This window comes from Drosophila hydei, unplaced genomic scaffold (assembly GCF_003285905.1).
Source record: "Drosophila hydei strain 15085-1641.00,03,60 unplaced genomic scaffold, DhydRS2 tig00008147-arrow-arrow-pilon, whole genome shotgun sequence".
Taxonomy (NCBI): Eukaryota; Metazoa; Arthropoda; class Insecta; order Diptera; family Drosophilidae; genus Drosophila; species Drosophila hydei.
In genome coordinates, this window is record NW_022045851.1 from 102,748 (window position 1) to 127,348 (window position 24,601).

The 24,601-nt window shown below is 38.2% G+C and overlaps 1 protein-coding gene across 2 annotated transcripts; it reads right to left on the reverse strand.

Moving 5' to 3' along the window:
• Window positions 1-515: 515 nt before the first annotated feature.
• On the reverse strand, window positions 516-24,272 carry LOC111603433 (alpha-mannosidase 2x). 2 transcript variants are annotated; one of them, XM_030225874.1, is made up of 6 exons: window positions 23,977-24,272; window positions 9,771-9,844; window positions 5,608-6,125; window positions 2,513-4,562; window positions 1,817-2,357; window positions 516-1,757 (listed from the first exon to the last, which is right to left on the reverse strand). In XM_030225874.1, the coding sequence occupies exons 3-6, from the start codon at window positions 6,019-6,021 to the stop codon at window positions 1,001-1,003; spliced, it is 3,762 nt and encodes a 1,253-aa protein (XP_030081734.1). In that variant the 5' UTR covers window positions 6,022-6,125; window positions 9,771-9,844; window positions 23,977-24,272; the 3' UTR covers window positions 516-1,000. The 2 variants fall into 2 exon arrangements, with proteins under 2 accessions (XP_030081734.1, XP_023176786.2); XM_023321018.2 differs by lacking the exon at window positions 23,977-24,272 and adding an exon at window positions 17,524-17,809.
• Window positions 24,273-24,601: the final 329 nt, after the last annotated feature.

The following is a 24,601-nucleotide window of genomic DNA, read 5'->3' on the forward strand; positions in this document are numbered from 1 at the left end:
TAGGGTATAAACGTACTTCAATATTTGGCATAACTCTTTTTCTTTTGCTATCCAACGTCCGTTAAAATCTTATGCTAATTCCAAGTGTCTTCCTTTAATTGAGATATATATTTGTCATAATGCTTTATGCCTCCAATTATTATATATTATAATAAATTTTTCATCTTCGTTTTGTCATCTCGCATATATTTTAAGCTAATCAGTCTAAATAAATTAAATAGAAGGCAAAAAAAATTCAATATTTGTGGCTAAAACGGAACAAATTGACGCTAATTCGCTGGCTAAATATTTGCTGCTAAATATATATATGCTATAAATATTATGATTAAGCTCTACTAATTTTACCTAAGATCAAACAGGCAATAATGAAAAACAAGAACAAAATTTTTATAAGTTTTAAGGTAATATCAGTTTAGGTATTGCCTGTTAGTCTCAAATTAGATAAATGATATTTAAGTTGACTAATTGAATCAATTGATAAACAAAGTTTATATAGAGTAAGATATTATCTGTTGGTCTTTAGCTAGACAAGTCAAATTAACGAAGATACATCTTTACGAATCATTAACTGATTGAAATTAGGATTCCTCTGCTTAGAAAAAATATTGCACTAAATGTGGACCGTACAGTGTAGAATCTTATGGAGCTTGCATAGCTTGTATCGCTTCAATCGCTTCAACGGAATGCTCATGGGCAGTGAAATGGTCTATTGGATATAGATTCACATAGGTAGTTTTGGTATATGATAACTATGCTCTGGGCTTTGTACTTTGAAATCTGTGAGACGCGGAGAAGAGAGTACGCTAAATAAAGCTTAATGACGTCCACTTGTCCGTACTTAAGAACTACAAAAATCAATCAAGATCTTAACTAAATATCAAATAAATACAATAAATATTTTCGATTCTGTTACTCATGAGATAGAATATAGAGGCTTCACGAGGATCTGCTGCTGCTGAGGCCTCTGCCGTTGCCTAGGGTATTGGATATCTGATGGAGCTTACAATGCCCCACGAAACGTGAGATTAAAGGTGCGCAGCTCCATAGGCTCGAGTGTAATCTGTGACAGCGAGCGTAATGTCTGCGAATGCAAGTTTTTGGGTAGTCCCGTCAGGCTGGTTGCCTCGATGGTTTGCAGATGCAGATCACCAAAGCGAACGGCGCCCAGACCATTGCCTGTCAGCGGGCACAAGTTGCTCATGTCCAGATGCTGTGAGCTGACGCTGCAGTCATAGCCCTGACGATGCAGTACCATCAATGCTGACGCGGACGGAAACAGTTGGAGCTGTGGCTCAGAGAGCGTGCGCAATGTGGTCAAATGGACGTCGCAAGGTAGCGCTCCATGTGGCAGAAGACGGACAAGAGGCTGCAGCGCCGCTTGAGGCTGTTCGAAGTTGCTTAAAAAGTAGAGATTTGGCGGGTAGCGTAGTCCGTTGGCCAATTGTTGTGCCTGCAAGCTGAGCACCTTGTAGCTGGGCGGTTTATCCACATGTTGACTAGCCGGCATGTCTTCCACCAGCAGCCAAAACTTGTGACGCGTCAGGCGGCTATCAACTACGCCCTCGCCCATACCGCGATAATCATCATAGAGTGTGCGACGATCCAACATGACTTCCAACTGGCCAGGCTCATAGCTGGCTGCGCCCTGCGCATGCGTAGTGAGCAATGTCAGCCGCAAGCGTGCATCCTGCATGAATGCGCCCGAGGTAATGGGAAAATAGTTGCCCTCAATGCCAATTGCAGGTACCTTGATCCGTCTGTTGAGAAAGCAAAGATTACTATGTGGATAACCTCAAATATAGCTAGTAATACTTACTGATGATATTGGAAACCATTCTGATCACTATAAAATACTGGCAATTCGGGTATGCTTGTCTCCGTTGGATCCTTAAGCGGATCGCGTTGAAGCGGCGCTGGTGCAATATTATCAATGTTCGTGACCAGCCGCATAAACAACTCCGTTTCCCGATTCTTTGGAGGCGGCTCAAAATCGATATCATTTTCGATATATATGGCGGCATCCAGGTGAGTGCGCGAATTGAAAATTCTCACAGTATGCGCCATAAATGGTCCATAGATGACCGTCACATCGCTGGCAATGGGCCCGGAGGTGATTATGATGCGGACATCCTCGTACTGATCTAGCACATCCTTTTCGGCTTCGCTCTGCTCGGGATCCGTTTTGAATAGATAAGCGCCCGAATGGAATTGCGCACTGCGGTAGGCCGCAAATTTGATGGCGCACTGCATCGGGTGCAGCAGCTGCTGTTGCTTATTTTTTCGGGTGATTGTCTTGAGGAAGCCGCTCTTCTCATCGAACAGCAAACGCATGTGAGCGTTCTCCAGCTGGATGTCACCTGGCGGTATTCCAAAATAAAAAAATTATTAGAATTGTGAACACATTAAGACTGCTTTAGTCGAGAGTGGGGAACTAAAGATAATCGAACCATGTTTCAAGTAAAGTAGAGTTTAGGATCTCCTCTAGTTGGTAATAAGTCGTATGTTTGCTTACCGGCTGGCTTGGCTTTTGCGTCGAACTCCACAATATTGAGCTTGCCCGGCGTAGTACTTCCAGGCTCGACAACGCTCGCCTTCTCTGTGCAGTCATCGCAGTAGATGGTGGCAATGTTGCGTTTGTAGTTGAATTCGTCCACCTGGACGCGATAGGTCGTCAGCGAGAGCGGCTCAAGCTCGGCCACAAACATGACTTCATATTGGCGCCTAGAGGTGCGAATGCGAGCGCCGTTGTTCGACTGGGGCATCGTATTGAAGCCCTGCTGCTCGTAGGCATCCGTGATGTTCCAAACGGGATTGATCTGGATGTGCTTAAGCTCTACGCCGCGCTCATTGTAGACGCGCACATTAGGTTGCTGGACACGCAACGTCACAATTTCGATGCGCCTCTGCGTGAGCGCATTGAAGACGACAAAGCTGGCCTCAGCATTTTTGGCCAGCGGCACAGCTGATTCCATATCCCCATCATCGATTTCATTGCCTGTGTTAGTCGTGCTGCTGCTGCCGGCCTCATCGCTGCCCGTGGCACTTGGATACATCAGTTGGATGGGCATCTTTCTGGGCAGCTTACTAAAGTTATCTCGCTCGAATTCGCTGATCAAAAAGCCGTGCTCATGTGAGCTGCTATTCTGGAGCAGCAGCTCCACACACGCTTCCTGCATCTTGACCATGTTTTGGGTGCTGTCAAATAGTCGCATCGCGTAGTCGCGCATCACCGCCGCCTTGGAGGTGCCCGTGATGGCGTCGTGATGCTGGAAGAGGCCAAGATTTCGCCTCGCATGTATAATTTGCTCATAGTTCTTCTCATAGATCTTGATGGCATCATCATGATGCAATTGCCGTGCCGAATTATAAGCAATTGTAAACAGAATCTCGGCTGCGCGCAAATTATGCTCCAACTCGGAGCTCAAGAGCTTGTAATAGGGCCGGGTCGTAAAGTAACCCGACCAGTAGGCGGGTCTGCCCTCTGAGAAGATATCCGAGTAGACAAAGAAATCACCCTTGAAGCTGGGGAACGCCTTCTCCGTCCCCATGCGCTGCCGTATCGCTGCAAAGTAATCGCTGGGCGTGCCAAACTTAATATCCACGTTGTATAACCGCTTGTTGGCCATGATATGGTTGATGAGCTTCTTGTAGTTGCGATACTGCTGATCTACCTCGCGCTCCTTGTTGTAGCGGAAATCATCACCGACGGGTATTAGGGCCACATTGTGCGGGAACAAAGAGGCAGTGCGTGCATATTGCTCCAGGAGCAGCTCCGCCTTTTCCTCCAGATTCTCATCTGTTATATATTGCGCCTTCAGCGAGTATTCCGTATACTCTCCGGGTATTTTGCGGAAGTCAAAGTTCAGGCAGATGGAAGGATGCGGTCCGCAGGAACCCTTTATGGAGTATATATCGAAGGGCATGTTGTGGGTAAGTAGCTTGCCCTGATCATTGGCCGAGCGCCAGTAAGGTGTCCAGATGAAGTCCCCACTTTGCTGACGTGCAAACCACTCCTTCCAGGCATAATGGATGCGTTGTATAATCGCGCCCTCAAACTGGGCACCGGACAGCAGATATGGCACCGTGCTGCCATGTCCAAATGGATCGATGGACCAGCCGACCTTGGGCGTCACATTCAAATTGTTCTTTAGCCACTGATGGCCCTCGATGAGTTGGTCGAGCATGGGATAAATGTGCACATTGGCCTCATCCGTCATGACCCAACCTCCGGTGGTAATTTCTATGCGTCCCGAGTTGACCAGGCGCTTGAGAGCGCGCTGCTTGGTGGGATGTGCTTGATCCCACCAGAGTTGCAGAAAACTTATCTCCGACCAGATGAAGGTCATGTCCTTATACTCCTGCATCTTGGTCACCAGCAGATTTAGTATCTGGCGCGAGTCCGATTGGAAGTAGTTGTAGAAGGTCTTCAACCAGCCAGGATCGTTATGGGAATGCGGCACAACGATGACCTTCAAAGGCGGACGCTGTTTATCCTTTTTCTGTGCCTCGTAACGCTCCTCAAAGCCGCGATCCCAGTACTCCTTGGAGCGCATCCACTCGGGCTGTAAAGGAAGGAAAGGAAAAATGCTTAAGTTGAAATTAACAGTTCTAGTTCAATTTGATAAGTTCAATCTTTCTTTATGAGTGGCAATCTGCATTGGCCCCTCATCTGCTTGTTCAACTTGCTTAGTCGATAAACATCTGCTGAGCGCGTTGTTCTTTATAGACTCAATAGATTCGAACTATCGTGTCCATAATATTGCCAGAATTCTGTTATAAATTTAAAAGTCTTTATTTCTTCTTCTATATCTATAACATCCATATAATTCGAATAAACTTATTTTCCGGAACGGCCTTCATCACCTTCTTCGCATCGGTATTTATCTTCTAAATCAACTTAAATCAATTTCCCCGGAATAGTCTTTTGAATCTAACCATAAGTCATAAGTTGCATGGAATGCTATCGATATCGATATTGATTGATATCGGTATCGCATGTTTATGATACATGATATGAAACCAATTGAGATTTGACTGTCCAAATATCTTTCAAAATGGTTTCGATTGTTATAATATGCCAACTTCATCAGTAAATGTCTTTTATCGTCGGTTTGGAATAAACCCTGATTCTTGATTTTAGTAACGTTTTGCTCATTAGCTGAAATGAATGGCGGTTCACAACGCTCTTTCACTTTAACTGCCTTTGTTGAGCCTTTTGTGCCAATTAAACGCTGTTGATTTTGCTAGAGCTTCGTTCTTGTAAGAGCTCCAAGATGGATACTCAAATACTAAAGATATTTATGACTGCCTTAAATTGATTTCTGTAACAATGCTACGCAATTAAGAAACAAACAAATAGACATGTATCTAGATGTTTTAAGGATCGAGCAAACGAAACCATTAAAAGTACAAATCAGAAGAGATCTTTCAGAATCTATTAAACTCTGTCGCTCCCAGTTTACTGAAATCGTTCAGTAATTCCTTTTAAAGACCTGCTCGGTTCAGCCGTAACAACAGAAACTGTGTGTAAAGGAGTAAAGCAGTTGAGCCATGTTAAGGCGGATAATATACGTTAATTTAATATGAAGGCCAGCAGTGGATTCTTACCTGGAAATCAAATCTGCTGTGCTCTTCCGAGGCAGTTATGTTTGTTATGCTTTGGAGCAGCACGTAGCACTTGTCGCCCCAATGCACATTCCGCAGCGTCTCCTCGCCCAGATTTTCGTCTGTCTGCGTGCTGGGATACATTTTTTTGGCTTGTTGCTGCTGATGCAGCAACTGTTGCTGTTGCTGCGGCTGTTGCTGCTGTTGTGGCTGCTGCAGCTGTTGATGCTGTTCCATGCTAAAGCTGTTAAGCGCCGCCGCATGGGCGCGATTCATGCCCGCCGTATTGGCATCTGCGATGTGCGCCGGGCTTGGCTGGCCAATGGAGAAGTAATAGAGGAACAGCAAAATGGTCACAGATGCCGTCAGGAGGCCAATGCAGCGCGCCGAGCCGCGTCGAAAGGGCTTAAAAGTCATTTTGCACAAGGGGATCTGGCGTCCAGATTATCTCAGTTGTCGTTGCAGTCGTATTGCTTGGCTTTGCTTTTCCTTTGTATGGCTCGCTGGTTTTCTGTGAGCATCTGCAATGACAATAATGAGAATAGTAAAGGTAAACAGCATTAGCATCGTCAGCATCATTAATCAAATGGGCAATGAATGCAAAAGTATTCAAAAGATTTTAGGATTTTGTAGGTGACAAACAACAAACAATAGTCAGTAAATGTACTAAAATTTATTTAAACTAAATTGTTCTATAAATGTTTCTAAAACCGTCAGAGTAAAGCCTATGTTTAAAAGAGATAGTCTTTAATCTTATAATCTGTGCTCTATACTCTATTCTTAATTAAAGTACAGGACATGTATCGCTGTAGTCCAACCAAAGTACAATAAAATCATTGCATAATCCCCGGCTGAAGCAAGGGCAACATCTCGATTTCAGTTGCTGTTGTTCATAAATTTAAGATGTGCCCATTCCCTGCCATCGAGACCACTTTGCCTCAATTCGAGAACAAGTGCTGTAATATTTCACATCGCATTGAATATTTCATGCTGCACGAGGCTAAGGCGCTGGGTGGTTCAGGACAGTCGGAGACGTCAGAGGCGCCTGAGAAAATTTAATTAACGCACATCCCAAATATGTTTCGCATGTCTGCGACGAATATATATAACACATACATATATATGCATATATATATATATCTATTTATATTAGTTGTTGGTCAGAGGAGTTCGTGGTAGGACGCGTAAAAGGACCTGCGCATTTATGGCATAAGTAAATTTAGCAATTTGTAAGCGATTAAATTTCAACTGCTGTATGCCATATGAGCAAATGCGAGCAATTCTCTAATTATTAGAAATTACATTTAATCAAATATGCAAATAACATTTGGATTATCGAGGCACAGAGAGAGCGACGGATATTCTGCCTGACCAGTTTATCCTGCGATTTAATTGTTGCAATTGCACTGCTGATACTAATGAAATATGTTTCACCATGTGCTTGTTCTCTTTGCAGTCGTCAAATCTTTATTTGATGTATGAAATGATGTAAGCCTAAGAAAAAAAAAATCGAAAACAAAAGTACAACATAACAGTCTGTACAGAAATTTCAGTAAAGCAAAATTTATTTAGTAATTGATTCAGAAGGTTTTTAATAGCAAAATATTAACTAAAGTTTGAAGCAACATCAAATCACAATGTATGCCAAAATCTGTGCACTTACTACACACAAAGGCCAAGAAACGGAACCTCAACAAACAGAGGAACTTTGTAATTATATAGTTCTAAAAATTCATAGACGACATTACTGTTAAATTTTCTACATCAATTTGAACTTTTTTCTATATTAAATAAAAGTTTCTTATGTCAGAATTCATGCTCTTGCCACACAGAAAGTGCAGCGAAGTTAAAGGAGAAGTCAAAAAGTCAAGGCAGGCAAATTACTTTGCCCTCGACGAACCTAACGAACCAAAATACCAGAAATAGAAGAACTAACATATATTCAAAACTCAATCAAAAACTATTCGCACGCACACACACACACACACACACACACACATACATACACATACAGATATACATAAAGTTGGTGAAAACTTTTGCCCAGTTTGACCTCAAAATGTGCAGCTTGTACGGCGGTACACCGTGCGTATGTGTGATGGGAACATGGAAATGCATCACGCATACGCCATGTAAAACAATTTTCAAATTATAATTTAATAAAGAAGTAGTGAGAGGGATATGCAAATGTATAGTAGCTAAATTTGAATTGCATTAAATGTAATCTGAACTGAAAAGCTTCGCCAGACAGCATATTCAAGTGTGCTAGTGTCAGCAGCAGCGCCTGGACCCCCTTAACCAATGTTTCAATTAGCCGCACATACATCAAACACACGTGCACACACAAATAACAGACAGTCAGAGAGCCAGCCCCTCGCATGCTAATCAGCGGCCATTAAGTGACGTTTGCTCTGCGAATACCCGCATCTCGCTCAGCCACCGAAAGCACCTGTCACTGGCTACATGCAAATGTGTGTGTTTTCCTCTCGACACGTTCAGCAGTTAAGTTTAAACGTTGCACCCTTCCCTCATTCCCCAGCGCACTTTACCAACTGCATGACACAATGTGCCGAGTGAATAAAAATCAAGTAATAATGTTGAAGTCGTGCACAGTCGACTACGCAATACTCGTTCACGGTTTAATAAAAATAAATTATACGAAAATCAATTTTTTCAAAGTGAATCTTAACAGTTCATTAGATAATGATCTAAATCATTTCGATTTGCCTTTTAAATTGAACAATTGAAGTTTTTAACCGATTATATAATGATGTGTTTGAATAAGTAAAGAATGATATTTCCTGATCAGTTATTCAATTTGCTTAGTTTGTTCATTCAAATTGAATTTGATTGTTCCAGTAGAAGGCAAATATGAGTCTAGAACTGTAACTCTCCAAGTTCAATATACCTTTAATTTTAGTTCGTGAGCGAGTATGAAAAGTATAAAACTCTTGCTTAAGCTCATTAGAAGCGCAGCAAGCGTGGAGGTGATGTAAGGGGCTTAACTGAAAGTGGAACTGGAACTAACACTGCGCGTGCTGCACTTCAGTTGAAGATCTTTTTTTCTTTCTTGCTTTTTCTTGTCACATCTCTGTTCAGAACCCTCTGATAAGCAGCAAAAAATATAACAAAAGAAAAATAAGCATTTATCAAGTGGCTTTGAAGTCCCTCTTTCAATTGACTTTGAAAAATATGATTCGCATCGCTGCCATAACTTTTCTCAAGTTGGGAGCAAAACTGTGAAATTATATGAGTGTTTTTTCTGTTTTCAAGCAATAGTTGAATTAGGTACTTTTCAGTACTTTTGCTGGGATTTTCATTTTAAGTGGTTTTTTTTTTTCATTTTTTATTCCCTGTTTTGAAAGCAATTTATACAGAATTCTGTGTTTACTACAAAACAAGGCTATAATAAATATTAATTGTAACATATTTTTTATACCTACAGCTCATTGAAAACGAGCATTCAGGGTATACAAGTTATTGTTAACATTTTGTGTAACAGGCAGAAGGAGGCGTGGCAGACCCAATAAAGTATATATGTTCTTGAACAGGATGACAAGCTAATCGACTCAACTTTGCGTCTGTCTGACTAAGAGCCTGTAAGATTAGGAGATTTGTAGGTCCTTCTATAGCACGCGCACATCAAATTTGTTTCAACTAATTTATAACTATTACCGTTGCAATATAAACAAACTATCAAACTGCAGTTGTACATCTTTGCGTGCTTAATTTATCCACACATGTGCATTTATATATTGCTTTTTTTGTAATCAAAGAATCGCAATTGTGACTGAATTGTGTTTGAATTGTCAACTGCTGCGTTTTAGCTATGGATTTACCACTTAACATGCATGCATGCCTCCAATGAGGCGTAGGTTCGACTGGCTGCTGGCTGCGGCGGAGTTGCTTTTTTTCTTCTGTTAACACGCTATTTGATTGCGAGTTCGAATCATGCGCTTGATGTGTTTTTTTATCTACATGTATATAAGCTTTAATTTTTTATAAACTTAGGTATATATAAAATTCTGGCAAGTGGAATATGAAGATATATTTAAAAGCACAGAATCATTCCTCCTAATCTGACAAGAATTTGCATATGTTTAGTTCTCTTGTGAATTATTATGTATACATATATGAATAATGACACATGTATGTCTGTTACTTACCCAAAAATTTACATACAGCCACTAGCTTTCTTAGTTGCCATCTATTAGTAAGACGGAGTCATAGTCTCGCTTCACTAAAATAACAAAAGAACAGAACCAATTACAGTTTGAACAAAGTAATACTAAAAGCAGTAAAAGTGGACGACAAATATATAGTAAAAATATGAGTCGTGATTAACTTTCATTACTCAAAGCATATTATGCTGTGTGGCTTATTGAAACGTATGAGATTCGCAAAGAAAAGCAATATTTAATATTTATTTAAAAAAAAAAACAAGATTTAAGCTATTCTATTAACAGTTCCATATTCATGCAATATGATTGTTTAAATAGTTTATATTCAAACATTCAGTAGTTGTTCAGGCATGAATATACAGCATATTCAAGAATTCTAAGCATGCAGTCTACGCACTCAACCACGTGCAGAGAGTGCATTAGGAATAGATCAAATGACATGCTTAGATTCTAAAATTAGACATACCAACGCTGAGCCTTACACACTCGGCACTTGATAAGTTAGATTTAAAAGATGAAATGAAATAGATGAGCCAGGGTATAAAAACTCTAGCTCAGACGAATAAAGATCATTACATAACTGAACCATCACAGTCAAGTGTATTCATAGTAGTTAAGCAGCACGGTTTTTATTTCGTTCACTTTAAATTAAATTTCTAAAGCTATGACTACAAGTTGTCAATCTAAAAAACATTGTCCCTTAATCAAAAACATTCAGAACTTTTATAATTGTGAGAAATATTCAAATTTGAATAGCTAAATAATAAAGCTAAAAAAAGGAAAGTTTCTTTTTAAATCAACTGTCTGTCTGAAAGTTTGCAAATCGAATCGCCTGATGGAACATTCCGACTTATTAGTTGCTTGAGAGAGCAAAAACTTTTTGCCAAATTTGATTTCATCGTAAATTGCTCTGGCCATAGCCGAGGGACAGACAGGATGGGGCTTTCAGTAACCCGTCCGGTTGAGGTCCTTTTGACGTCCTTTTGACTTGCTGACATGTTTGTCCGTTGCCATTGCCGTTGCTCGGGTTTAGTTTGTCGCCCGTTCTTCTGCACAATATGCGAGTCATTCCAGCTTAAAATTGTTTCGGTTCGTTTTTAATACCCTTTACCATTAAGATGGAATATAATGCCAAGAGGGCATTGTATGTAACAGAGGTATGAATGCATTTCTTCTTAATGTATTTTATTTTAGTCTCTTTTAATCAGAATTTGCTGAAGAAAATTTTTATTTCAGTTTACAATATTCAACCAGGGTACAGGGTATTTCCTAGTTGGCTATTGAAATTTCAAACATTTTTTCCTCTTATTTTTGTGCTGCAAACAGTTTTGCATGCTCCCACAACAATAACAACAACAACTTGACAACAACATGAAAGCCAAGTCAAAACGCAAAAGTCGTGAAGTTTTTCTCGCCTGGCAAGCTGCAGTTTTTCCTTTATTTTTCTTTTGTTTTGCCAACCACAAACTCAACGCATAGCAGTTCAGATTTCCCATATGCAGTTCTTGTTGCCAAAATGCATTGATTTCTATTTTTCCTTTTGTTGTTACTACCAAAACAAAAACAAAAAGGAATTTGCAATTTTGTTCTTGATTTCAGCTGTTTTTTTTTTTTGGGGGTTTACCGAAAGTTTGTGAGAGCTCTCGAATTCAATTTTTAACTTTGTTTATCAGAGTTCACTGTTTGTTATTTGCTCTTGTTGTTCGTTGTTTTTTTTTTACATTTTTTTGGTAATAATTTTGAATTAAATTGGATTTGGCCAGCAGGAAATTGAAAGCGTTGGCTAGCATGAAAAGAAAGCTAGGAGTTATTGCTTTGGCATTCATTCAAAACACAAACCATGTTTAAACTAGTCCACGTAATCATCGAAAAAAAAAACTTTAATTAATCCGATAAAATACATATATATATTTTACATCGTTTTTTTTCTATTATTGCTTTTTTTATTTGCAATCTGTCTTATACGAGACAATAAACAAATTGGTTAACAATAATATTACATAGTGATAGTTAGATTTATTCGTTTCTAGTAATTCTGTTATATATTTGAAGTTTCCTTATACGTCAAGCTACAGTTTTAAAACAGATAAATCGCAAATAGTCAAGTCTCAAAACAAGAGTAAGTTTGACAACAGAGAAACTTGGTAAAAACAGAAATTTTCGTAAACAATAACAACACTTTGCCATTAATCAATTGCAACTGCACATGAAAGCCAAATTGAAATTTCCCAAAAGTTTCCGCCGGAAAACGTAGTAGCGAAAGCTGCAAATTCTGTGTGTGTGTGCGCGAAGGGCTCTGCCGGTGACAACAGCATAAAAGCAATCTGGAACTCGGCGGAAAGTTCACGATTTTAATTAAACAAAGCAGCCAAGCACTGAAAATCGACATAGGAATAGACATAGCGGAACCGGTAATAGAGCTCAAGATAGTTAGTCAGTATCTTCCGCTCCCAACTATCTAAGCGGTTAAGAGGAGGGGCGATTTATTTTAGTTAAGCGTGTGGGCACGACATGCGCGCTACAAAAAACATAACCGAAAAGACCCATTAGCATAGCCAACGACCCAACAAACAAGGTAGAAGCAACACGAGCTAGAATTTAGCTATTTATTTATTTATGTACGTGTGTGAATGTATATATATTTGTGATCATAGCTGTGTATATATAATTAACATATGAGCATAAAAGTATATTATTTAAAGAGTTTCTTATCTCTTCTGGAACAGTAAACCTTACTGCTCGCATGCTCTATATGATGTATGCTGGCCATTAAAGATAATTTCGGCCGACTCTTTGGCGCTCCACCGCCCACCCACTGCCAACATTTAACTGTGAGCCAAAAACAACTACAGCTACAACAGCAATAACACACAAATTGCTTTATGTCGATGTCAGTTGCAATTGAGCCAAAGGCAACTTAAGCGAACGGAACAGCAACATTGCCATGGGACCTCAAAAGCCGTTAGACGTGCACAGACACAGATACAGCTGCAGACACCAACACACACATAAAGAAACCAGCATATACATGTGTGTGCATACAGATATGTATCGAAATATGCGTACAGCAAGAACAGCCATTGAACAACATAAAGTCACAACAGACGAGCAGACCAGTTAGTCATTTTACAGCATTGCTTTCTGACATACGAACAACAACAACAACAACAACAAAAGCAACAGTAACAGTAGCAACGACAACAACATTTAAGGGCTATACAACTAGCCCACCAAAAAGCTGTGCACAGCGAGAAAAAAGTTTAACCGGAATCTGCAATTGAATTATGCATTTAACATGACAATTTTGTAGGTGTTCATCCAATTATGGTCATAGGAAAAAGTTGACATGAGTACGATAGAGCGCTGCATGTGATTGTAGATAACTCGCATTCAATAGCAGATTATTGCCCAGTGATTATAAGAACTAGGTTCAATAATGTGATGATTATATATCTATCTAAACTATCTATTTTAATAGATGATTATGTATCTCAAAAGCTGAAAATACATGTAAAATACAACATTCAAAGTATATATATTATATATTATAAATATATGTACATATAATCAAAATCGACTCTTTCAATTGTAAGACGTTTGTTTCTTAAGCCCAAAAATTAATTTTTAATATAACATTGTGTATCAAAGTATATGAATATTATTTCACAGTATTCAACAATTATACTTTTCAAAAATGTATAATTATTATACAAATTTCTAAGCACATTTTCATTAAATAAGAAATGTTGATATAAGACTTGGTGATTTAATAATTTACTTTTTGTTTTTGTTAAATTAAAAAATTGAAAAAAATTAAACTGCGGCAAATTATTTTATTAAAGCCAATTTCTTTGTGTTTCCCTTATGCAAGCAAAGGACCAGCTACAGATTGGTTTATGCAGAGTTACTGTAACTCTTGGTTCATTCGATCTGATGCAGCTGTCGTCGCCAGCAGAACTGCTGCGCTGTGATTCGTACATATATATGTATCAAACATATTTCCAGCTCCACTTTGCAATTGTGCAATTTCGCCTCGTCTTGCGCATAATTTAAGAGATTTAGCAGCTGTTGCAGCAAAGTTGTTATCTTAATTGAAACTTATGAATATGATTTTCAGTTTTTCAATCGTGCGTCTTTAAGGCTGTTCAAATTGTACCCAAGCTAATCCCAAATGCAAACTTGTTGACAAAATTTGAGAGTTCTTAGCTTAGGTTGCAGTAAAACGGTGCGTGTGTGTGTGTGGAGTAGATAACACGTTTGTGAATATTTTATTACACAAGATTGAGAACCGTAAAGAAACGATGTTCTTGTCATATTAACGTATCAAATTTCTTGACGAAATTCACAGAATGAATTTGCGTTTTTAATTTTGCCGTTTGCCATTTGCCATTTGTTATTCTGCCATTTGATGTCACTAGCCCACTTTCGAAAGGGGCAAAGTACTTGGGTTGAGCTTGGGTGGCAAAACGATTACCTAATGGCTCTTGTCTTGTTTTTCTTTAGTTTTCAGAACCATTAGATCGACTCGTTCCACTGCTCAAGTCGTTACGGCCGTCACCCGGTTCTGTCCACTGACATTTGCTAATGGCTGCAAAATGGCCTGTGAAAGTGGCTCGCAAACATTTACATAAAGACTTCCATGGTAAACAACGAATTTATAAATTAATTATTCACGGCATTTAATTGTATGCATTTTCTAAATAAAGCAAAGAAAGCAGAGGTTGATTAAATAGAAAGTCAACGGGTCTTTAAAGAGCATTACATCAAGAGCTGAATTCGCAATTGAATTCAATGATTAAACCATAATTAAATCAATTTAGATGTGAAGTCATTAAAGAAAGAAAACTGATTCAAAACCATAAAAAGAATTCCTTAATTTATAAGTAATTTCTGAACTAGTAAGAGACATAATTTACAGGCTCTTCAGTTTATGACTAACTAAAGTCTGCTTGTGCCAAAGAAAACTGTAGTCCTACTTCAGCTACTTAAACTGCTTTTTCATTCATTAGCATAATGACACTTTACAACACTGGCAGCCAGTTAAGAACCGACTGCCTAATACTAAGCTGCATTGTATGCAAATGGCTGAACTCATTTTGCTAACTTCTTGTAAATTCGTAGGTTTAATCTAGTAACAGTTAATGTTCCATGAATTAGCCCACAAATAAAGAGCAACATAGTAAGTTCCAGATGCTGTCGAATCACTTAAATGCTTAGTCGATCTGTTGGCTTTAAACCGGAGCAACGAGTGCTGCAAAGCGCTGATAAAGCACAAAAGTGCCTGGTCATAATATTTGAAACGTGAGAGCTTTACATTGTGGGCCACTTTACAAAGGGGCGTGACGAATTTTCTCTCTTCTCTTCCTTATTTCATTCTGTAAAAAAAAAAATACGCAGAGGAATGGCTAAGAGAAATTTATTCCTATTTTATATATATATATAAATATATATACCCTTACAAAAGATATGACGCAATTTAAAGCCATTTAGCAGAAAACAAAGAGTTTCCAGTTTATATTTATGTTTTGATAAAATGTATATTTCTTTCTGATTTTTGTTTAGAGTTTGAGTTTTTCCTGACTTCACTGCATATATCCACAAACTGTAAGGGTATTTTAGATTGCGCGAACTTTATTTATTTCATTTCTCTTATTTTGCGCTTTTCCTTGCGGCGTTCAAACAAAAACAAAAGACCTGAAAGCGACGAGCACAAACAATAGAGCCGTTTATTGCATTGATTATGAAATTTTTTGCTGTATTATTATTATTATTTTTCCCCATTTTCATGCAGTTTAAATGCTGGGAAACTACACACACATTGTTGTTCTACACATATGTACAAATATGTATAACAGGTTTACAGTTACTTATCATGTAATTATACACGCAAGCGCGTGTGTCTGTGTGTGTGCGTGTGTGTGTGTGTTTTTGTGTAAACCAGACACAACACTGTGGGAACTGGAAAATATTTCACTTGATTGAGATAGTTACCTCATTATTTTTTGGTATCTAATTACGTTGAGTATTTAATATAATTTAAGATTAAAGTACTCAAAGGCGGCGCTTGGTAGAATTACTCATAATTCTAACATCGATTGGTGTTGCCCACAAGTTTGAATATTCAAGTAGTCGAATTAGTTGGCAAGTTACTAAATCAATGAACGCTCATTAATCATTGACTAAAAAGAATAAATGAATGACATCAGCTCCAAAACAAGGTCTGTGGTTCTGCACTAGTTGGGACAGGCGACGTATGTATTAACTGTAGCAGCATTCAGTTAACTGTAGCAGCATTCAGATAACTGTAGCTAAATGTTTCAATAGCAGATCCAATACTGCATGAAAACAAATCAACATACGAGTACCAAATCTTTTGGTCAACTGATGACTACCCGTTGCCCGCACAGTCCCTTACCTTTGATACGCATCATTAGCAAACTAGCTGAAACAGTTGTGCTGTCGGCTGCTAAGGCGTATAGCGCGAGCGTGACCAAAAACTGAAGCCAAAGCTGTCAGCTGATATAATGATTGTGTTGCGCGCCGCAGTTTATATGGTAAAACGATATGATTGCATGATGACATGACATATAATAAAGTCTATTGAAGAGCCACACAGGCACAGGCACAGCCACAGCCACAGCCACAGCCACAGCCACTCAAACTCAGTCGTCAGACAATGCCCAAGCTAAAGAAAATATTTCAATTAGAGATGGGCATCTACGAATACCAAGAAAATAATCATAAGCTTTAACTCTTTGACTATTTATTACCTAGATAATTTTGATTATAATATAAAAAAAACGAGGAAATAAATAAAGCCTAACATGATCGCATAGGAAACCTTAAATGTGTAATTCCTGTCTCACGACACGCACCCACCTCTAATGTCAACCTTAGTGGCATAAAAAATGAGACGCCGGCGGAATATTGACAGCACGCCAGCAACAAAAAACCATTCGATCCAAACACGCGGGGGAGTTGTGAAAGGGGCACCAAAATCCAAGTAGTATGAAGTAATGGAATAAACGGAACACAGCATGCACCGAGAGCGCCTTGTGGGGGAGTCTAGCAACTAATTTTAGTGGCACAAGTTATTAGCTGCAAGCGTGTGTGTGTGAACAATAATACTAAGGGGTTCACGTAAATATTGTGATATGGATAATCGATAGCCCTCGATTGAGGGCAGGCAAATAGAAGAGATAAGAGAAAAAGATTCTTCAATAACTGAATGAAAATAACTGCATGATTATACTAGTAGTGGGCACAAGTGAGATATTCTCAGAAAAATATTTATATAAAATATAAATAAAATAAGCTTAAGGAAAGAAAGAATTAAAATTGGAAAGAGAAAAGTCATTTGATAAAGGACCAAGGCTCAGTTACAGGAAACTGTTGCAACGAAAAGGAAACCAACTGAGGAGGAAAAAATTAATGTGCAAAGGAAATTAAATAAACAAATAAAAAAGTGTCTGCTGGGAGAAGGAAACGGAAGCAGCTAAATGAATAGCACATCATATCTGGCTTGTAGATCAAAATTTATGTACCACTGCGCTCTCTAGAGGGCGCTAACCATCCCCTGCACACCTATTGTTGTCATATTTAAATGCACATGTTATAAAAGCCAACTTTCAGAAAAATCAGAAAACTTGTGCTGCAACTTTTAATACCATGCCACCGAGTCCTGGGCAAGGACGGCAAAAAAACACAAACATAAATCAAGACTAACACACATACATACATAAATACACTTATTTGCACCGTGAATGGCTGGATTTAAAGAACAATGCGGCACTGTAAATGCTTTTGCAGGAACCAGATTCGTGCTACTTAATGCTCCAGCAACTGCGCGTTGAGTTTATTGTTACGCGAATAATTAAATACACGGCCCAAAACGTTAATTCACTTATTTTGCTACCAAATTCGGTCTAAATTGTCATTGTACACCCTGTCCAAGGGTTAAGGTATGTTGTAAACGACTAATGAGAGCTGCGCAGCTCTTCAACTCCACACAACCACCAACAATGCCGCGCAAAACGCAACTGAACGCAGCGCACGAACAAATGTACGAACCCCAACAATTTCGACTGCCACTGCGACTTCGAAACTTCACTCGTTGGCTCGGCTCCAAAAACAACAAATACAACAAGAGCAACAGCTGCTCTGCTTTCGTCTTTCGGCTTGCGGCCCGACAGCGTACGCCTGACTCGGTTAAACAGCAGCAATGCATTGGTTTATTTTGTCTTTATTCTGCTTGTGCATGACTTCGTGTATTTCCAACTGTAATTTTTGAAGTCTTGATTTGAAGTGTTTAGTTGTCTAAAAGAACGCACACCAGCAAGGATTCGAGTTCGAATCAGAGACTAGTGTTTGATTGTAAAACTGCAATGGAAAAATAAGCAATGCTATTTGCTATTTGATTTTTTTTTGACGATTATGCATATCTTATACTAATTTATGCCTTAAACAACTTAGTTTATGCTTAATTTATACTTAATGTTGTGTGCATGATTCAAATTGAACAACAATTTCTATTTGAGAAATTTATCCCTTGCTTAAACTACAGTAAATCTGTTGTAAAGTTCTTGAACCTTGCTGCCTGTGAGCCATTTAACTTGGTAAAGCACTCGTACGGCAACAACGTGGAAATCTTTACCATGGCATTAATCTGCGAACTGCTTAGCGCTGTGAGTACATGCCTTCTGGTAGATTGGCAAGACTCAAGGGTGCACCAGGTTCGCTTAAAAGGGGGCTTAGCTGGGCTCATTTGAGTGCAGCAATTAACTGTAAGGGAATGCCTGCAAAAAATAAAGCCGCAAGGGGCCGCAAGTCGAGGTACAAGGCAGGCGAGGGCGCGAGTGAGAGAACTCAAGTGGCCCTAAAAGCAGAAACAACCAGATAGCTTAAGAAACAAAGAATCAAGTAACTTTCAAGTGGAGAAGGTCGCCGTTTATTGATCGCGGGCGACGCAAACGCAGACGATGGTAAAAGCAAAAGTAAAAGCAACAGCAACAGCAACAGCAACTGCAAAAGCTACAGCACAAACCAAAACAGACAACAAGAGAAGCGCCCGCAACCGGGAATTGGCACAGGCCCTTGAAAAATCCATTGAGCCCACGCAAAATGCGACTCGACGTAAAGATGACGACCAAGTGCAAGTGGCATTAACCGAGTAGAATAGGTGATGGCTGAAAGACGAACATTTCAGTGCCCTGCACGCTGAAGTTTTTGACGGAGTGACATGCAAACACAAGATGAAGAAATCACTAAAAGATAATTAGAAATTCATAAAAGTATTATTTGATATAACTTTTATATGTTCAAGAATGCACACTTCCAACTAATAATATATATCAACTATACATTTCTACAATCATTGGGGACATGGATAACTATTTTTACTGCAGTCGTACATCTGAGCAGCTGATGACCACTTTCATTTAGCCACTCTTGGGGTCAAGTAGCGGCTGGAAAAGTCCTTAAATTTCACATTTAAGTTGCTGCTGACCGCCTCTTTAGAGTGACCAAAAAATATTTAATATTATTTAATAATAAATAAAATTTTGAGGTTGAGTACCTCACAGATTATTAATTCAATATTTGCTACGTCCAATGTGACGTGGCCCATGTAAAGATATTGATTTAGGCACAAATCTAATTGCTGTCCGGATCGTTAAAGGGCATTACGCAGTCGGTCACATCCGACTGCAGCTCTGTTAATTCTTTTATATTTCCTTTTACTTTTGTATTATTTTTTTTTCAAATAAATGTCATTTTGATGAGCTGGACCACTATAAATATTTATCTAAAAGTGCAAACATTGCTTTATTTGCTCCTTACAAAAATTGATGAATTGATTTTTTGGTGAGCAACAACTGGAGCACATCAATGCCCGGCAATTGGTCGCTGCCTTCCAAACGGCATTCTTTTGAAAAGCTGTTTTTAGTGTTTGGTGCAAAAATGGGCTTTTGAGCAGCTGACGGCCAAGTACCAAAAGTCGGCACAAACACATAAGAAATGCAAGAAGTAACAATATTGCAGTCGGCTGCAATCGACTGCCCAATGCTCGTTAAATTATTTGAAAGCTGAAATCAAATCAAAAAAGATTCATTTTACGCTTTGCCGGCTTTCAAATGCCCTCTTGACTTTACTGAAGTGGAGCAACTGCTATACAAATGAATGTTCTATATAAGTAAATTTGACTGTAGAGTCGCAGAGTGTTACCAGAATGTCCTTTGCCATGTAAATAGAGTGGAATAATCATTAGCGTGCCAGAGCCAGTGAGGCCTGTATACAAAGCGAATATAGTCTTTGTCAATTTATAAACAGGGTAACTTTGCTGTGGCAGGACTTTTCACTTGACTTGCAGGTCAATTGCACTGCAGTCGGCAATCGAGAGTCGACAGTCGGTCACTGTCCCCGTTCACGTTAGCGTTCCCCTTCACAGTTTCGTCCCCAGTTGGCAATACACTTCGGGCCAGTTGCAGAAGTACCAGCTGAGCTGCACTCAACTAAAACGTAACGGTAGAAAAGAGCCAGTCAGTCGACCGTCAGTCAGTTAGGCACTCGAGCACTCGAAGTGCGTGCAACGTTTGTCAAATTGCAGCGTTTGCCACTTTCTGTTCCCATAGTCAACGAGGGGATTTCCCCCTGCACCGCCGCCGCTTCTTCTCCTCTCTCTTTTTGGCATGGCCCATACCAATCCCCAATATAGCCGCAACCGGTAGCCGCATCGCCAGCAGTTGACAAAAACCAACCAAGCAACAACGACAACAACAACAGCAACAACAACAACAACATCGACCACAGCATTTGTAATGGAAATGAAAATTCCTGCATTGAAATCTCGTTTTATTTGCTTTGTTGCTTTGTTGGTGCTTTTTTGCGGTTTGTTATTGTTTATATACCCTCAATATTGGTTATTATAGCTTAGAAGCAAGCTGAGACCTAGTTTTAGAATGAAACAAATCTCATTCACACCAATCATTGACTAATGAAATCAATTAAAGTATTAAAATCTTTTCATTTTATATTTTATGTTATGTTAAAAAGGATAGGTTTCTATCTAAAAAGGTATTTCGAACCTGATAAGTCACAGATAAAAGGCATGCGGAAAGCGCCTATATGTAGTAAGGGTATTTGATAGTCGAGTTACCACAGATAATAATAAGTTCTTTCTCCTCCGACTGTTGGTGACATTGCCCATCAGTCGTTGTCATTGTCATCGTTGTTGTTCTTTATATTGCCATTTTAACTGTTGCACTTTTGTTCGCATTGCAAGTTTTGGACTGCTTTGTGTCCACTAAATGGGTTTGGCTTCTTCTTCAGTCCGGCCGCGATAAGTGTAATACCACCCAAAAGCGAAACTCAATGGCCGTAAGGAAATAATATTTATCAGCTTTTTCTTTTACCTTAGCATTAAAAGGGTATTTTCTTTTACATTTCTGCTGATTCATGCAAAAATAAATTATTATTACAATAATGCTGGATGCTTTAAGGTAAACTCGAATAAATATTTATTTATTACTTTTCATTTTGTGCTTAATTCCGTTATTCAGCGTATCTATTTGTCTTTATCTTTCAGTAAAACAAATTTTTTGATGACAAACTGAAAAATGTATGAGCTGGACATTTTGGATAATTAGACTTCAGCTTCATACGAAAGATTTCCAGTCAGGCTAAAGCAGATACCAATTCTGGCTATTTGTCAACTTGTCTCTTGAGTAAGAATTTAAAATTTAAATTTAAGAATTTAAGAAAACATAACTAAAGATAAAATTAAAAAAAATAAAAATATATTAATTAATCTGAAGAAGAAATCCCGAAAGTATTTTAAGAAGTTCTTCATTCCTCACACATTGAAAAAGTGGTTTATTTTCCAAAACTTTTTTCATTTATTATTTGAAATATACTAAAAAAATTTTCTTTTTTTTATTTTAAATTTTATCATACTGATCCAACAATTTAATTCAGTAAAAAGTATTTAAAATTTTTGCGTGTTTCACTATTATTACTGTACGCTAGATTAGCGTGTTGGTAACCAAATCGTTAAGTCACAGTTCGCTAATAACAATAATGTTTTTAAAGCTTTTTTACAACATTTTTAGCGTGTCATTGGCAAAAGTTGTTAAATGATGCTCTATTATTAAGCACAGACCCATTCGGGTGTACTGGATTCCTATCTCTACTCACTCTGAAAAATGTTTGAATTTTTAATTTTATTCAGGTTATAAATTATAAAGTCAGGTGAAGCAAAAACAATCGAGATTAGAGCCGAGCATACGGTATTCGCTAGCCGAGCAGACTCCACTGAATCACTTTTAATTGATTGTTTTGTATAAATGACAATTTAAGTGAACAGCGATTTGATTTGCGTTTGTGGCTTAACTGCAGTCAATAACATTTACTGCATACATTAAAACTATTCAAATTAGTTGTGGAAACAAACTAAGTCGTCGAGTAATGTTTGTTTCCGGTAACGCTCTAATTGCTTGAAGCTGATAACAATTTGGAAATATTACTTTGCTAATATACATTTACAGACGGCCAAACAGCAAAGACAGTCACAACAACAATAGCTGAGAACATTTTAAGTAATTCTCACCGAAGTGTGTAAATGTAAATAAATATTACTTTGCCAAAACATATTTACTTATCTTTTACTTTGCCCAATGCGAACCTATTTGTGTTTATATACACATGCTTATATACAAATGTGTATATACATATATTTATATTCATATGCTTATATAAAATTTCTTATATAAATATACCTATATACATATGTTTATATACATATGTTTATATACCAATTAGTATACCCTTAACAAAAAGGTCAAACGGCCACAACAATAGTTAATATGTTAAGTAATTTTCACCGAAGTTTGTAAAAGTAAAACTATATTTTTTTACCTATTTACTTATGCCAATGCCAAGATATGTTTATGTACAAACGCTTACATCTATATGATTCTATACCAATTAGTATGCCCATTACAAAAAGATCAAAACGAGTCACAACAACAACAGCTGATAACATTTTAAGGAATTCTCACGGAAGTTTGCTAAAATACATTTACTTATCTTTTACTTTGCCCAATGCGAACTAAAATATGTGTATATACAAATGCTTACATACATATGTTTACATACATATGCTTATATACTTATGCCATTATATTATACCAATTGGGACGGAAATTACAAAAACATCAAACGAATAACCTACAAAAGGCAATAACAATAACAACAACAACAAGAATAGCCTAGCCAAAGTAAGATTTAAAATGGGCAACAGAGTTTAAGAGCACAAATAAATGTGCAGTTGCTAATAGAGCCGCTTGGGATCGCCGACGACAGCGAAGACGGCGCGTTGCCAATAGCGTGTGAAAAAGGGTCAAAGAAAGCAAAGAAAAGGGAATGTATTTGTATGCGTAAAAAGCACGTAAGACAAAGGGAAAGTACAAAGCGTTGCAAAAAGAAGAATGATTTTAAAAATAAAAAGCAGCAGCAGAAAATCAATTTAAATTGAATTATACAATAAAGCCAGATACGAGATGCATGCAAAGAATTGTTGAGAATTGAAGTGAAGCATAAGAAAACTGAATGAATGAATGTGAATGCGAGTGAGTAAGCAAGAAAGCTAAATAAAGATGAGCTGTCGCGACGGCAGCGGCTGCTGCATAAATTAAAGCCGCAGCAATTTTGTAACAATTTGTAAGAGCGGCAGCAGCAGCAACAGCAGCAGGCAATGCAAAAAGGAGATGCAAATATTGTGGTGTGGCCAGACTGTCTGGGTGATTTTTTTTTTTGGTTCCAATAAAATTGGTGATAGTAACGGTGGTGGTGGAGGGAAAGTGATAGACAACCTTGACGCTTAGCGGCAGGTGCGTTGTAACGGTAATTGAACGCAAGTACACACACGCGCACGCAAACAGACACAAGCACACAGAGCAATTTTGATAATTTGATTTAAGTCAAGCAAAAAATACAAATTTAGTTGTCTTTCGTCTGGTGAGTTTGTGTTGCCGCTCAACTAAACTTGAATCCGGTTTCTTATATTTTTTTTGTTGGGATTATAATAAACAGAGGGTTGAATTTGAATGTGTGCGTGTGTGTGTGCGCGTGTGTTATTGTGTCTGTGTTTTTAGGATGAAAATACTATTGATTCTTGTGACCTGCCGATTGTACGCACCTTTTGGTATAGTCCTGCACTTGTTTTAGTCACTTCTTGTTAATAAACTCTTGCATTATATTTCATTTTAAACACACTCGCAATTATGAACGTGCATCGCATAATCCTTACACCAACACACCGACACAGACGTAAAACCAGACTTAGTGATTTTCGATTAACTATAAATGTTAATGTTGTGTAAAAATTACCGTTAAATAAGCGGCATTACTAGAGTGTTTAATGTTATTTAAATGTAAACATTACGCTTAATCAATCGAAAACGCGCAGCGTGCCCACAACAAGCGTCACTGTTGGGCAAGACTAAGCGCGAGACTGCTGGTCAGTGTGACCGCATTATGCCATCATTAAAAAGAGCAAGACATTTGTGAAAGATGTATAAATTATCGACTGTTATGCGTTATATCGATGCTTCGAAACAGCTGAGCAGAAAGTAATCGAATATTTTGACGGTTAAGGTTGAAATGTTCAATTGTAAATGATAATATTGAAATATATTAATAATATGTAAATATTATTAATATGATTTCAGGAAACACTATGATAATTTTCGCATACATGTTATAGAAGGTGTTCATAGTAGAATTCTCTTAATTGCTTAACGAGATCACTGTGATTAAGCAAT